Below are 16818 nucleotides of genomic sequence, written 5' to 3' on the forward strand. Positions count from 1 at the left end.
TGTGTGGTATTCTTGACAAAAGGGCACAACCTGAATCTGATCATAGGGGTGTTCTATGAAACAACTGACCTATCCTCTTCAAAATGTCAATGTCACTAAATATAAGGAAAGACTGAAGAATTGCTCTGAATGAAAGAGACTAAAGAGACATGGCAGTGACATACGATGGGTGATCTGGGATTTTCTTTTGTCGTCTGACAAAAGAAATAGAATAACTGGTAAAATGTAAAAACAAAACAAATCAAACCAATAGAGTATTGTATCAATATTAATTTCCTGATTTTGATGTGTGTGATTATACAGTATAATGTTTCTCAACCTTATTTTTTCATTGTTGTACCCCCCCAGGAGAAAAATTAGATTAAGTGATATTTAAATTAAATTAATTTCTCCCTAATAAGAGAAATTAAATACTAAGAAATAAGATTTTGTTGAATAGAGCTGAGCTTTGGAAAGCTACAGGTCATATGTAGTGTCTGTTTTAGAGGGTTTTTTTTGTTTTTGTTTTTCCCATAGAATCAATGTTTGCCCCCTTGAGGGTGATATCACCCTTATTGAGAATGCATAATATAAGAGAATATCCCTGCTTTTAGAAAATGCACACTAAAGTATTCTTGGATAAAGGAGCATCATGTCTGCAAATGATTCTCAGCAGTTTAAAAAAAGACGTAGATAAAAATTATATAAACATATATATGTGTGCACACACGCATGTGTGTATGTATGAGAAAGAGAAAGGGAGAGGGGAGAGAGAAAGAGAGAGAATGGAGTGGGGGCTATAAAGTCAAACATGGTAAAATATTAACATTTAGGAAATCCAAGTGAAAAGTATATGGGGCATAAAGACCAATATATAGACCAATAGAATAGCATAGAGATCTCAGAAATAAACCCTTGCATATATGGTTAATTGATTTTCAACAAGGGTGACAAGACGATTCAATGAGGAAAGGACAGTCTTCAGCAAATGATGCTGGGAAAACTGTATATCCACATGCAGAAGAATGATGTTAGGTCCTGACTTTATACCATATGCAAAATGTAAATCAAAATAAATCAAGGACCTAAGTTTAAGAGCTAAAACTATAACACTCTTAGAAGACATAGGAAAAATCTTTGTCACATTGGATTTGGCAATGACTTCTTGGATATGCATGAGAAGCACAGGCAACAAAAGAGAAAATAGACAAATTGGACTTGATCAAAATTTTAAACTTTTGTGTATCAAAGGAAAATATCAAGAGTGAAAAGACAACCCACATAATGAGAGAAAATATTTGCATAGCATATATATATATATATATATATATATATATATATATATATATATATAATGGTCAAAGGATTTGAATAGACATTTCTCCAAAGAAGATAAACAAATAGCCAATATAAGCACCTGAAAAGATAATCAACATCACTAGCTAGCCATTAGAAAAATGTAAAGTAAACCCACAATGAAGTACCATTTCATATCCATTAGGATTGCTAATATATATATTTTTAAGCAATGAAAAATAACAAGTGTTGATGAAGATGTGGAGAAATTGGAACCCTTGTTTATTGTTGGTGGAAGTGTAAAATATTGAAGCAATTGTGGAAAACAGTCTGGTGGCCCCTCAAAAAAGTTAAACATATAATTATTGTATAATCCAGAAATTCCACTCCTAGGTATATACCTAGAAAAATGAAAACAGGGGCTCAGATACTTGCACATCAATGTTCACAGTGTATTCACAACAGCCAAAAGGTGGAAACAGCCCAAATGTCCATCAATGATAAATGGATGATCAAAATGTTGTATGCACATACAAAGGAATATTATTCTTCTGTAAAAAGCAATGAAATTCTGATACATGCTACAATATGGATAAAACATAAACATTGTGCTAAGTGAAATAAGTCTGACACAAAAGGACAAATATTAAATGATTCCACTTATGTGAGGTACCTAGGATAGGTAAATTTATAGAGATAGAAAGTAGATAGAGGCTACCAGGGACTGGGGAGGGAGAAATTGAGAATTATTGTTTGATGGGTACAGAGTTTCTGTTTGGAATCACGAAAAAGTTCTGGAAATGCACAGTGGTGACAATTACACAACATTGTGAATGCACTTAATATTACCAGTATATACTTAAAAGTGGATAAAATGGTAAATTTTATATTATGCATATTTTACCACAATAAATTGTTTAAAGTATATGGAATTTTTTTTACTATTCCTGCAACTTTTTGTAAGTCTGAAATTGTGTTAAAATAAAAAGTTATATGAATAAAAAGACAACCTCAGAACCTGCCAGTTTGTGACGATGTCATCACAATAAATGGTATATTATCTCCTTTGAGAAGAGCATGTAATCCTATAGGACTAATCTCAAATGTCGCCATTAAAGAACTGCCCCTAAAAGAATTTCAAATTTGCCCCTAAAACAATCCTGCTCCTGCCCCAGGGTGATCTTTTCCTTCTGTCCAGTTGAGCATCTCTTCCCCACTTGGGGTTCCTCTTCTACCCAGGAGTTCTACGGTAGCAGAGATTGATTTCAGTTAGAACAAATGGACTGAGGTGAGAGGGTCTTCGAGTGGCTTGACAACGCCCTCTCTATGCCCAATTGGTAAACTGTACTCCTCAATTTTATCTGGATATAGGAAGAGCGCATTGTCTTGGTCTGGGTGTTGCAGAGCAACAGAGGCTTTAGTGACAGGTGAACTTGGTGTCTAGGATTTCTCTAGAATCAGGACAAGAAACAATGTCAACAAGAGATAAGATGAAAATTATCCTACCAACTTCATGACTCATGTTTCCCATATGTTCTATCTCCATATAGAGCTTATTGTATTTTGGAGTTTACATAAGACTTACAAATATACATATTTTATTTATATGTGATAGAGGAATTAAAGATATTATGAGGTTTTTTTTCCCTACCTTACTTGTTTGGTTCCATCAACTCAATTCCAGGGAAATTTTTTAAAAGGATGATTTATTGAGGGTAATGAACAAAGGTGGTAGAACTCTATATATCCCTTTATCTCTCATACCTGGTCCCTGGACAGTACACCCTCAAAATCAGAGAATTTTCCACATAGAGTTGAATGTGGATGATGATAAATAAATATGGCATTAAATTCTAGGGTTTTCCAGTCTGGCTGGTGGGATCAGGTTCTGTTCCCAGCCGTGGTGATTGCTGGGTACTATTACTATATTTTTTTTAATTTTTATTGAAGTATAGTTGATTTACAATGTTGTGTTGGTTTCAGGCGTACAGCGGAGTGAATCAGTTTTACATATGCATATGCATGTGTCCACTCTTTTTTTTTTTTTTTTAGATTATTTTCCCATGTGGGCCATTGCAGAGTGTTGAGCAGAGTTCCTTGTGCTGTACAGCAGGTTCTTATTGGTTATCTATTTTATATATAGCAGTGTGTATATGTCAATCCCAGTCTCCCAATTTATCCCTCCTCCCTTATCTCCTGGTAACCATGAGTTTGCTTTCTACATTTGTGACTCTACTTCTGTTTTGTAAACAAGTTCATTTGTACCCTTTTTTTTAGATTCCACATATAAGTGATATCATGTGATACTTGTGTTTCTGTGTCTGTCTTACTTCACTCAGTATGACGGTCTCTGGGTCTGTCCATGTTGCTGCAAGTGGCATTGTTTTGTTCTTTTTGATGGCTGAGTAATATTCCATTGTGTATATGTACCACATCTTCCTTTGTTTTTTTTTTGTTTTTTTTTTTTTTTTTTTTTTTGCGGTACGCAGGCCTCTCACTGTTGTGGCCTCTCTCTTTGTGGAGCACAGGCTCCGGACGCGCAGGCTCAGCGGCCATGGCTCACGGGCCCAGCCGCTCTGTGGCATGTGGGATCTTCCCAGTCTGGGGCACGAACCCGCGTCCCCTGCATCGGCAGGCGGACTCTCAACCATTGCGCCACCAGGGGAGCCCCTTCCTTTGTTTTTTTAACATCTTTATTGGAATATAATTGCTTTACAATGTTGTGTTAGTTTCTGCTGTATAACAAGGTGAATCAGCTATACGTATACATATATCCCCATATCCCCTCCCTCTTGCATCTCCCTCCCACCCTCCCTATTCCACCCCTCTAGGTGGTCACAGAGCACCGAACTGATCTCCCTGTGCTATGTGGCTGCTTCCCACTAGCTATCTACTTTACATTTGTTAGTGTATATAAGTCAGTGCTACTCTCTCACTGCATCCCAGCTTACCCTTCCCCCTCCCTGTGTCTTCAAGTCCATTCTCTACCTCTGTGTCTTTATTCCTGTCCTTCCCCTAAGTTCAACAGAATCATTTTTTTTTTTTAGATTCCATATATATATGTGTTAGCATAAAGTATTTATTTTTCTCTTTCTGACTTACTTCACTCTGTATGACAGACTCTAGGTCCATCCACCTTACTACAAATAACTCAATTTTGGTTTTTTTATGGTTGAGTAATATTCCATTGTATATATGTGCCACATTTTCTTTAGCCATTCATCTGTCAATGGACATTTAGGTTGCTTCCATATCCTGTCTACTGTAAATAGTGCTGCGATGAACATTGTGGTACATGACTGTTTTTGAATTATGGTTTCTTCAGGGTATATACCCTGTAGTGGGACTTCTGGGTCATATGGTAGTTCTATTTTTAGTTTTTTAAGGAACCTCCATACTGTTCTCCATAGTGGCTGTATCAATTTACATTCCCACCAACGGTGCAAGAGGGTTCCCTTTTCTCCACACCTTCTCTAGCATTTATTGTTTGTAAACATTTTGATGATGACCATTCTGACCAGTGTAAGGTGTACCTCACTGTAGTTTTGATTTGCATTTCTCTAATGATTAGTGATGTTGAGCATCTTTTCATGTGTTTGTTGGCAATCTGTGTATCTTCTTTGTAGAAATGTCTATTTAGGTCTTCTGCCCATTTTTGGATAGCATTTTTTATTTTTGTGATATTGAGTTGCATGTGCTGCTGGTATATTTTGGAGATTAATCCTTTGTCAGTTGCTTCATTTGCAAATATTTTCTCCCATTCTGAGGGTTGTCTTTTCATCTTGTTTATGAAATACCTGATATTTATCTTTAAAAATAAAAAAATAAGTTGTGAAAATTTTAAATTTATGAGTAAAGTTATAAAATTGTTATCAAATACCATATATACCATATTTTTGCCACACCATATTTGTCATAATTGTTTCCTGACTTTTTTTTTAAGGTAATATTTATGGATACAATCAGAAACTCCCCGCATTCTTTCCACTTCCTTACTTCTTCCTTCCTCAGAGGTAACCACACTGAAAATGTGTGTATGTTTCCTTTACATGTTTATACATATGTAATTATAAACATATGGCATTATTTTAAATTTATATATGTAGTTTGAAATTTATCCATATTGATTGACAAAAAGATCCTAATCTTATAATCTATAGCACATCAAGATGTCTTTAGCACTTAATTAAGCCCTTGTAAGGTAAACACAGTTGGCCTTTCATATCTATGGGTTCTACATCCATGGATTTAACCAACTGCTGCTCAGAAATATTTAGAAAATAATTCCAGGAAGTTCCAAAAAGCAAACCTTGAATTTGCCATGCACCAACAACTATTTACATAGAATTTACATTACATTAAGTATTATAAGTAATCTAGAGATGATTTAAAGTATATAGGAAGTTGTGTGTCAATAATATGCAAATACTGTACAATTTTATATAAGGAAATCAAGCATTCATGAATTCTAATATGGGGGGGATTCCCCATAGATGCTGAGGGAGTACTGTACTTGGAATCTAGCATTAATATTTTTATTATTATTATTTTTGGCTGTTCCACACAGCATGTGGGATCTTAGTTCTCCAACCAGAACCCAAGTCCCCTGTATTGGAAGGCAGATTCTTAACCACTGGACAACCAGGGAAGTACTGTAATAGTTTTATATTTTTAAATTGTGTGTGTGTGTGTTTAGGCTCTAAACATCAGAAACACAAATCAAAATCATCAAAGAAATTTTTGTATATTTCTGATGTAGCAAAAAGTAGTTAAATTGCAAACTTCATTTTAATGCATTTAGTTTTATCCTCAAATGAAATGTGGGATTGACAAAATGTCAGTTTGACTCTGTCCATAAATTGTGTTCTTGCTTTCATAAAGTTAATTCAATAATATGAAGCACATTAAATGTGGATAGGTCAAATTTGTCTTTTTAGATATGTATCATGAATATTATTAAAGGCTTTAATAAAATTAACTTACAGTGTAACCTTTAATTATAATATACTGACCTAAAGTAACATATTTTATGGAAAATAACTTATTTATTTTATATTATATAAATATATACCATGAAAATAATTTTTTAAATTCCTTAGGGAATTCTTGATTTTTTAATGTACATATAGTTTAGAATTAAAGGAGAGAAGGAGAAATCAAGATTGATTTAAACCAACATAAAATTATACAAATAAGACAAAAATTTTAAAATGCTTTAATTCTCATTGCACCATTTCTGACTCATATAATATTACTGTCCAACTAGCTGACTTGCTGTTAATCACCCAGCTAAGACGGAAAGAATCACTAAGCCCAAATCATCAACCCACAGACTCATGAACTAAATAAATGTTTATTGTTTTAAAAACTGAGTTTTGAGGTAGTTTGTTGCACAGTTTCATTAAGTAGAAATAAACGGCCACAACTAGTACAGTGGCTTTTGTTGTTTGCAACTGAGAGCCTTTGATAATTTCCTTTAGTTCTTCTCATCAACCTGGAAACACCCAGATTAGTTCATTCCATAAGTAGTATTAGGGCTTTTATAAATGAATCATAGTGATAAGTGCTGGAGATTAAACTGTGGGAGAAAACATACATGATCCATATGTTCTCAAATTTTAAAATCCTATAATGTGTGATGAATAAAAAAGGAGAAATTGATACAGCAACTTACAAAAAAATTTTATTGGAGACAGAGAAACACCAGGATAAAATGTTTAGATGTAGTCAGGTTTGTAAATCACAGATTTAGGTCATACCATATCTGGCTTGTTACCAGTATCTAAGCAGTATTCTCTGCCCTCTCAAAATGGGCTCAGTGTATCCACCTTCACAGACACCTTCTTTGAGCTTATTTCCTAGCTGATGTCCAGATTCCAGGTGCAGGGCATCATCTTAACACCCAGCATCTAGAAGCTTCTTTACAGACAACCTGGCAACTTCATCAAGACCACAAGAGCTAGATCTCCACTATCTTGAAGTTCACAGCTACCTGAATCAGTAAATGTCAGTTTCTCCATAGTGATACCCCAGCCCCTAAACACAGGGGGGAAATGGTTCCTCCAGCAGCTCCAAGAGGATGCCTATCTGACAGAATTAACAACAGACTGCCACAATTTCCTTACATATATTAGGTAATTAAATGTCCCTTAGGAGGACATAGAACCTCTTTTTCTTGTGGGGAGACATGAACAGGACAGTTCAGCAGGAAATAGAACACTTAAAAAAGAAAGGAAAGATGCTGTGACTGAAGCAATAGACCAGAAAGTAAACAAATTTGTTTCCAAATCCTATCCTGGTTCAGTTAATATTTACCATTTATAGCTTTGCCTTCTGTTGTTGGAACAAAGGCTGTGCCTCTAAAAGCACAATATAAGAAGTCAAACAGTGAGCATCTCTCCACTGGTAGGACCACTGCTGTTCCTCCCACTCTTCCTGAAGACCCAAGGAGCATAGGATGGAGAAGCCTCTTCTGGGTGTCCTGCTTCTCACCTTTCTCTCAGACGGTATGACACAGAAAGGTAGGTCCTGAGCCTTGCTGGGATAAAGTTTTCTCCAAGTCCCAGGGGAACTGGAGTGCAGCACGTTTTGTTACTATTGGGGTTGCTGTTTGAGGAAGATGTGAATGAAAGATGTTATAAGTTATCTACTGCAGTATTACAAATCACCTTAAAATTTAGCAGCTTAAAGCAACAAACATTTATTATCTCATACTTTCTATGGGTCAGGAATCAGGGAATAGCTCAGCTGGATGATTCTGACTCAAGGTCTTTCATAAGTTTTCAGTCAATCAACCAGAGCTGTCCTCTCATCTGAAGGCTCGACTTGGGGAGGATCTACTTCCAAGCTCATTCACATGGTTATCATCAGGATTCAGCTCTTACAGGCTGTTGGGTTGAGGGCCTCAGTTCTTCACAGGCTGTTGGCTGGAGGCTTCCCTTAGTTCCTTGCCATATGGACCTTACTATCAAGCAGCCTATGACACGGCAGCTGGATTCTCCAACAGTGAATAATCTAACAGAGAGAAAGGGCCCAGCCCAAAAGTACAGTCTTTCTTAAAAAACTAAAAATAGAACTACCATATGATCTAGCAATCCCATTCCTGCATATATCCAGAGAAAACTATAATTAGAAAAGATACATGTACCCCAGTGTTCATTGTAGCACTGTTTACAATAACCAAGACATGGAAGCAGCCTAAATGTCCATTGACAGATGAATGGATAAAGACAATGTGGTATGTATATACAATGGAATATTACTCAACCATTAAAAATAATGAAATAATACCATTTGCAGCAACATGGATAGACCTTTCTCAGACAGAGAAAGACAAATATATGATAACATTTATATGTGGAAACTAAAAAAAAATTGATACAAATGAACTTATTCACAAAACAGAAACAGACTCACAGACATAGAAAAAAAAAACTTACAGTTACTAAAGGGGAAACACTGGAGGGAGGGATAAATTAGAAGTTTGGGATTAACATGTACACACTACTATATATAAAATGGATAACCAACAAGGACCTACTGCATAGCACAGGGAAATCTATTCAGTACTGTGTTATAACCTATATGGGAAAAGAATCTGAAAAATAATGGATATATGTATATGTATAACTGAATCACTTAGCTGTACACCTGAAACCAACACAACATTGTAAATCAACTATACTCCAATATAAAATAAAAACGAAATTAAATTTTTTTTAAAAAAGAAATAAAACTTGGAAGCAGCTAAAAAAAAAGAAGCACAATCTTTTCAAAATCTCATCTTCTGTCACTTACACTTACCTCAGTTCTGCTGTATTCTATTCATTAGCAGCAAGTTAGCCTACAATCCAGGAGAGGAGAATTATTTCGGACATATTCTTAAAACCACTACAGATGCTGATGAGTAAGGACATGCCTGGCAGAAGGAAGCCCCAGGGCTAGAGAAAGGACAGCTGGCTTTGTTTACTACTTGGGAACACCATTACCTCTCACCTGAGAGAACAAGAAGGGATGTGCAACTTTTATTAGAAAAAGAGGTTATTACAGGTATTAGGGTGTTCATTCTCTGATCCTTCTCAATCCTTTAGTCTCGGTCACGTGAGAGGAAATATGAAATTTTAAGAGAATCTTGGGCTTTAAGTAGAGAACAAGTTTCTCCCAAACTAACTGAATTGCCTTTGTGAAGTTACTGAACTCTGACCCTCAGTTTCTTCATCTATGAAATGGGTATAAGGATGACATCAAACTAAAGGGAAAAATTTACTTTGTGATGCATAAGTGCTACAAAATAGTTAGGCTTTATTAGCAGAAAAAAAGCTTTAATGTCCTGGCACACTTTTTTTCTCCTTTTCTATTATACCCAATAAGCCCAAACCCAGCTTCTCAAGTTTGAGACACCCACTTCTCTATCATATCACTATCAGTTATAAGTTATTCATAACACCACTCTCTGGCTAACCATGCTATTTTGTTCCAGGTTTGTACACTGAAAAGGTCACACACCACACGTATGGAGATATTTAGATCACTGACATCTCTGAATATGATCAGCAATGGGAGAATATGGGGTGCTACATACTTTAACCATTACACTCCATGAGTCAGCTGTGTTTCATTTTCATTTTTTTTTCATTTTTTTCTCTTTGGCTGCACCACACAGCATGTGGGACCTTAGTTTCCCAACTGGGGATGGAACCCGCGCCCCCTACACTGGAAGTGCAGAGTCTTAACCACTGGACCACCAGGGAAGTACCCTGTGTTTCATTTTCTACACTGGTGTTTGCTGTTCTACCCAGATGAAACCTACAAAGAAGATGAGAGTGGGAGTTATAGGACATCTTTAATTCCTCTTTCTATCTTTCTATCAGGACAACTGTAGCAAAACCTGCCTTTTAACACTAACATTTTGCTTATACTATCACTGAGATAATGCACTTACAGGCACCTTGTAAACACTGTATATACTCTATCAGGAAGCTGCCCATGATCCATAGTGAGAGTAAATCGAACAAAATAATTGATAGAATTTTTGTCACATTGTTTTTTTTGTTTTGTTTTTTTGTTTTATTTTCTTCTCAGACTTGAGAGGGAAGGTGTTTATTTTCCCTAAAGAATCAAACAAAGCCCATATGTCCCTGATCCCCAGGGTGAAGAAACCGCTGAAAAGTTTCACTCTGTGCCTGAAAGCCTCCACAGACCTCACCCGCTCTTACAGTCTCTTCTCCTACAGCACTAGGTCTACAGACAATGAGCTGCTTCTCTTTGTCGACAAAGTAGGAGAGTACAAACTGTACATTGGGAACACCGGGGTCACTTTCAAGGTCCCCCTCTCTCCTTATGCCCCAATCCATCTCTGTGCCAGCTGGAAGTCTCCCTCTGGGATTGCTGAACTCTGGGTGAATGGGAAGCCCATGGGGAGGAAGGGTTTGAGGAAAGGGTACTCTTTGGGAGCAGAGGCAAGCATCATCCTGGGACAGGAGCAGGATTCCTTTGGGGGACGTTTTGATGCAAAACAATCCTTTGTTGGGGAGATCTGGGATGTGTCCTTGTGGGATCATGTGGTCCCCTTAAAGAATATGTGCTCCTTCTGTTACAATGGCAACCTCTTGAAATGGCGGGCCCTGACTTATAAAACTAGGGGCTATGTGGTGGCAAAGCCCAAGTTGTAGGTGTAAGCCTCACTCCCTTCAGACATGATTTGTGTTTAATAATAGTCACTCACACATTCTCTTTGAAATTAAATACACTGATTTCCATTTCTCTGGCTCTGTTAAGATGGTGTAAACTACATTAAAGACACAAGGTCTAGGTGGACCTTTAATATACATTCTTTGTTGTTGCACATGTTACATAATTTTCTGCAGCATCAAACTATAGGAACTCAGGGGAACACGCTGCTTTCAGTATGGGTGTCAATCTTCTAGAGCCCTGTATAACTGTGGGATTCCCCATGGGGGTCCTGAGTGCAAAAATATTCATCAATCTATAAAAATCATGTGACTACTGAGAGGGGCCTTTCAAGAATGGGCTACTATCATGAGCAGGACCCCCGAATAGAAAATCTCCAATGGGGCTTTCTCAGAAAGCAAGGTTGTGACTGTTACCCTTGAATCTAACCTGGAAAGGATTCAGAGGTGTTCTCAGGGAACCCAGATAAAGGCAAAGATTAACTACCTTGGAGGCTCTTCTTCACATTCATTCTCTTGGAGGTAGCTCCTCTAGGGAGGCAAAGCTTATATTCCTGCAGGTAATTCTCCATAAGCATGAAGATTTCCCTTCTTGACCCTGGTATGATTAGAGAGTCCCAAGTCCTTTGTTTGGCAGGCAATTTCAATGCATCCTCATTGGGGACACTTGGACTGTCCTCAAGCAGAAGGAGGACAGTGGGTGGGAGACATGGATTATTTATTTATTTATTTATTTATTTATTTTAACATCAGCCCTTTATGGACTGGAAGACATTTGGCAAGTTCTGCCTCTTTTGAACGCCAGGCCAAATCATCCTAAAGTCTTAAACCTTTTTCACAAATCAATACAATTTTCCCCTTCAGAAGGCAATAACAGTAAGAATTAGGAGACTCCCAGACTCTTGTTTAGGCAAGGGTTTAAACTCAGAGTTTGAATGAGGTACCCAACGGTTAACAGAAAATGAGTTCATCAATGTAAATAGAAATGAAGAGGGCAAAGGCAAGACACAGGCATCAGCCCAGGCTCCGCATAGAGGTGAATGAAAATCACAGGCTAATTTCCAGATCTGAGACAGCCAGGGTTAGTTGAGAGATGGTATTAATACATTTATTTCCTTGTTTTTTTTTGGCTGGGCCATGCAGCTTGTGGGATCTTGGTTCCCTGACCAGGGTTCAAACGCGGCCCACCAGCAATGGAATTGTGGAGTCCAAATCACTGGACAACCAGGAAATTTCCTTAATAAATTTAATTTCAAAACAGATATTCATAAAGCCAGCCCTACACTTGTGAATACATTATGGCATAGGCATTACTCCCAGAGAAAGCATGTATAACTGCAGTGAAATTCAGTTGCTTGGTGTGACAAGTTACTTACTCACATGTAAATATACAAAACTCACCAAGGAAACAATCCTAATGTGAGCTTCAGCAAAATTGGGGAAAAAAATTCATGGGTCTCCAAGGCAGGTGAGAATGTTTTAAGCTGGTAATATTTCTTCTGGAATGTCAGAGTCTGTTACTCTTGTCATTGCCCAAAGGAGAAAGTGATGATAAGTCGGAAAGGTGGTTTTAACTGTGCTTTTCACAAATCTTGTCCACTGACCATGTTATCTCTGAAGTTTTAGAGCTCAATATCTACCTGACATTTAGGTTGATCTTTCAACCTATCACCTCAAACAGGCGTTATGCAGCCCACTTTTCTGGCATTAACAAAGTGGAAACAATCAGTCACCTTCTTGTTTATTATTCCCTACTGGCTTTCCACTTTGTAAGGAGCATCTGACCATATCCCTGGTAGTAACCCCCCAAATGAATAGAGGGTATGGGAGAATGATGGTAAAAACAGAATTCAAGTCAGGGAAGCTCAATTCTTTAATGCAAGCTTACCACCAAATTTTGCAAATCTCTCTGAGTAGAGGAAGAATTATAGGATCAATTTTTCTTGTGATTAAAAAAAATACCCAGAGTATGATAGGGTATATATCAAGCTACCAAAGATCCTAGGCAAGAGATTTTTGCCAACAACACAGTGAAGGGCAGCCTTGACCTCCTTGCTCCTTAGAGTATACACCACAGGATTAAGGAGAGGAGTAAAAACGGTGTAAGTCATTGAAATCAGCTGGTCTTGATCCCTCATGATCTCTGATTTGGGCTTGGGGTAGGGCATGGAGGCACAGCCATAGTGGACAATGACCACAGTGAGTTGGGAGGTGCAGATGGTAAAAGCCTTCTTCCGGCCCTCGGCAGAGGTGTTCTTGAGGATAGTGGAGATGGTGAAGACACCAGAGATGAAGACCAAAACCATGGGCACCACAATAATGAGTGAGCTGACAAGGAAATTAATTATGTCATGTATAGTGGTATCAGCACTGGAGAGTTTCATAACTGCGCGGATGTAAGAAAAATAATGGGCTGTCTCTCTGTCACAAAAGGACAGCCTGAACACAGAGGAAATCTGAATTGTGTCTACAAGTAGGCCAATGCTGCAGGCCCCCCATACCAACTGGGCACACACCTTCTTGTTCATGATGACTGTGTACCTCAAGAGGTTGCAGATGGCCACATCGTGGTCATATCCCATTGCTGTGAGTAGAAAGCACTTGTTGATGGCCAAAGTAATTATAAAAAGAACATCTTGGTGGCACAGCCAGCCAAGGAGATGGGTTGGCTCAGGCTTGCAAGGTTGGAGAGCATCTGAGTACAATGACCAATGTGTACAAGGTCTCTGAAGTGGAAAGCATAGTAAGAAAGAAGTACATGGGTGTGTGAAGGTGGCGATCAATACTGATAATTGTCACAATGATGACATTGCCAGCCAAGGTTAAAAAGTACAAAGTAAGAAATACCACAAATAGGATGAGCTGTGTTCATGAAAGCTGATAAAACCCTAGAAAATAAAATCACTTACCACTGTATGGTTCTCAGTCTTCACTGAGAAATTCCATGTCCAAAAGCTGGAGACTTAGGCCAAGCAGTCAGAACACATCAGTGCCCAGTGCTTTGAGCAGGGGACTTCTACGAGAAGGAAATAATAAGGATCTGCTCCAGATGGATGTCTGGTTAATGAGGACTGCTGTTCACCTATAAGTAAAAGATATAAAAACATAATCAAGAGAAGCAAGAAGAACTACAATGCTGCTGTCTATGGAACAAAAACCACATTCACAGAAAGATAGACAAGATGAAAAGGCAGAGGGTTATGTATCAGATGAAGGAACAAGATAAAAGCTCAGAAAAACAACTAAATGAACTGGAGATAGGCAACCTTCCAGAAAAAGAATTCAGAATAATGATAGTGAAAATGATCCAGGACCTCAGAAAAAGAATGGAGGCAAAGATAGAGAGGATGCAAGAAATCTTTAACAAAGACGTAGAAGAATTAAAGAACAAACAAACAGAGATGAACAATACAATAACTGAAATGAAAAATAAACTACAAGGAATCAATAGCAGAATAACCAAAGCAGAAGAATGGATAAGTGACCTGGAAGACCGAATGGTGGACTTCACTGCCATGGAACAGAATAAAGAAAAAAGAATGAAAAGAAATGAAGACAGCCTAAGAGACCTCTGAGACAACATTAAATGCAATAACATTCACATTATAGGGGTCCCAGAAGGAGAAGAGAGAGAGAAAGGACCCAAGAAAATATTTGAAGAGATTATAGTCAAAAACTTCCCTAACATGGGAAAGGAAATAGCCACACAAATCCAGGAAGTGCACAGTCCCAGGAAGAATAACCCCAAGGAGAAAAACACAGAGACACACAGTAATCAAATTAACAAAAATTAAAGACAAACAAAAATAATTGAAAGCAACAAAGGAAAAATGACAAATAACATACAAGGGAACTCCCATAAGGTTAACAGCTGATTTCTCAGAAGAAACTCTACAAGCCAGAAGGGAGTGGCATGACATATTTAAAGTGATGAAAGGGAAGAACCTACAACCAAGATTATTCTACCTGACAAGGCTCTCAGTCAGATTTGATGGAGAAATCAAAAGCTTTACAGACAAGCAAAAGATAAAAGAATTCAGAACCACCAAACCGGCTCTACAACAAATACTAAAGGAACTTCTCTAAGTGGGAAACACAAGAGAAGAAAAGGACCTACAAAAACAAACCCAAAACAATTAAGAAAATGGTAATGGGAACATACATATCTATAATTACCTTAAACATGAATGGATTAAATGCTCCAACCAAAAGACACAAGCTCGCTGAATGGATACAAAAAGAAGACCCATATATATGCTGTCTACAAGAGACCCACTTCAGACTTAGGGACACATACAGACTGAAAGTGGGGGGATGGAAAGAGATGTTCCATGCACATGGAAATAAAAAGAAAGCTGGAGTAGCAATACTCATATCAGATAAAATAGTCTTTAAAATAAAGAATGTTACAAGAGACAAGGAAGGAAACTACATAATGATCAAGGGATCAATCCAAGAAGAAGATATAACAATTATAAATATATATACACCCAACATAGGAGCACCTCAATACATAACGAAATGCTAACAGCTGTAAAAGAGGAAATTGATAGTAGCACAATAATAGTGGAGGACTTTAACACCTCACCTACACCAATGGTCAGATCATCCAACATAAAATTAATAAGGAAACACAAGCTTTAAATGACACAATAGACCAGATAGATTTAATTGACATTTATAGGACATTCCTTCCAAAAACAGCAGATTACACTTTCCTCTCAAGTGCTCATGGAACATTCTTCGGGATAGATCACATCTTGGGTCACAAATCAAGCCTCGGTAAATTTAAGAAAACTGAAATCATATCAAGCACCTTTTCTGACCACAACACTATGAGATTAGAAATCAATTAGAGGGAAAAAATGTAAAAAACACAAACACATGGAGGCTAAACAATATGTTACTAAATAACCAAGAGATCACTGAAGAAATCAAAGAGGGAATCAAAAAATACCTAGAGACAAATGACAACAAAAACATGACAATCCAAAACCTATGGGATGCAGCAAAAGCAGTTCTAAGAGGGAAGTTTATAGCAATGCAAGCCTACCTCAAGAAACAAGAAACATATCAAATGAACAATATAAACTTACATCTAAAGAAACTAGAGAAAGAAGAACAAGCAAAACCCAAAGTTAGCAGAGGGAAATAAATCATAAAGATCAGAGCAGAAATAAATGAAATAGGGGGCCGGAGGAAAATGGCGGAAGAGTAAGACGCGGAGATCACCTTCCGCCCCACAGATACATCAGAAATTCATCTACACGTGGAACAACTCCAACAGAACACCTACTGAACGCTGACAGAAGACCTCAGACCCCCCAAAAGGCAAGAAACTCCCCACATACCTGGGTAGGTCAAAAGAAAAAAAGAATAAACAGAGACAATAGGATATGGACGGGACCTGCACCAGTGGGAGGGAGCCGTGAAGGAGGGAAGGTTTCTACACACTACAAGCCCCTTCGAGGGCGGACACTGCAGGTGGCGGAGGGGGAAAGCTTCGGAGTAGCGGAGGAGAGCACAGCAACAGGGGTGTGGAGGGCAAAGCAGAGAGATTTTGGCACAGAGGATTGGTGCCCTCAGGCACACACCAGCCCGAGAGACTTGTCTGCTCGGCCGCCAGGGCGGGCGGGGCTGGGAGCTGAGGCTCGGGTATCGGCTTTCAGTCGGAGCGCAGGGAGAGGTCTGGGGCTGGCGGCAGGAAGAGAGCCTGAAGGGGTTAGTGCTAGCCCGGAGGGAGTCCGGGGAAAGGGTCTGGAGCTACCGGAGAGGCAAGAGACTTTTTTCCCTTTTGTTGCCTGGTGCGCGAGGAGAGGGCATTCCCCTCCCTCCCCTCTGCCTGAGTGAGCCA

At 38.2% G+C, this 16818-nt stretch overlaps 1 protein-coding gene and 1 pseudogene across 2 annotated transcripts in view; one reads left to right on the top strand and one right to left on the bottom strand.

Annotated features, from left to right (window-relative positions):
* Positions 1 to 7732: 7732 nt before the first annotated feature.
* On the top strand, positions 7733 to 10946 carry LOC307068289 (mucosal pentraxin-like; the record flags this gene model as incomplete). The annotated part of the gene is made up of 2 exons (XM_079726083.1): positions 7733 to 7796; positions 10357 to 10946. The coding sequence occupies 2 exons, from the start codon at positions 7733 to 7735 to the stop codon at positions 10944 to 10946; spliced, it is 654 nt and encodes a 217-aa protein (XP_079582209.1).
* A 1967-nt stretch (positions 10947 to 12913) lies between these two features.
* Positions 12914 to 16818, bottom strand: part of LOC307065280 (olfactory receptor 10J1-like) — a 37891-nt pseudogene continuing 33986 nt past the window's right edge. The window contains exon 2 of the transcript in view: positions 12914 to 13826. The product of the transcript in view is annotated as an olfactory receptor 10J1-like (transcript). The remainder of the gene's footprint in view (positions 13827 to 16818) is intronic.

This window comes from Hyperoodon ampullatus (genome assembly GCF_949752795.1).
Source record: "Hyperoodon ampullatus genome assembly, chromosome: 2".
Lineage (NCBI taxonomy): Eukaryota > Metazoa > Chordata > Mammalia > Artiodactyla > Ziphiidae > Hyperoodon > Hyperoodon ampullatus.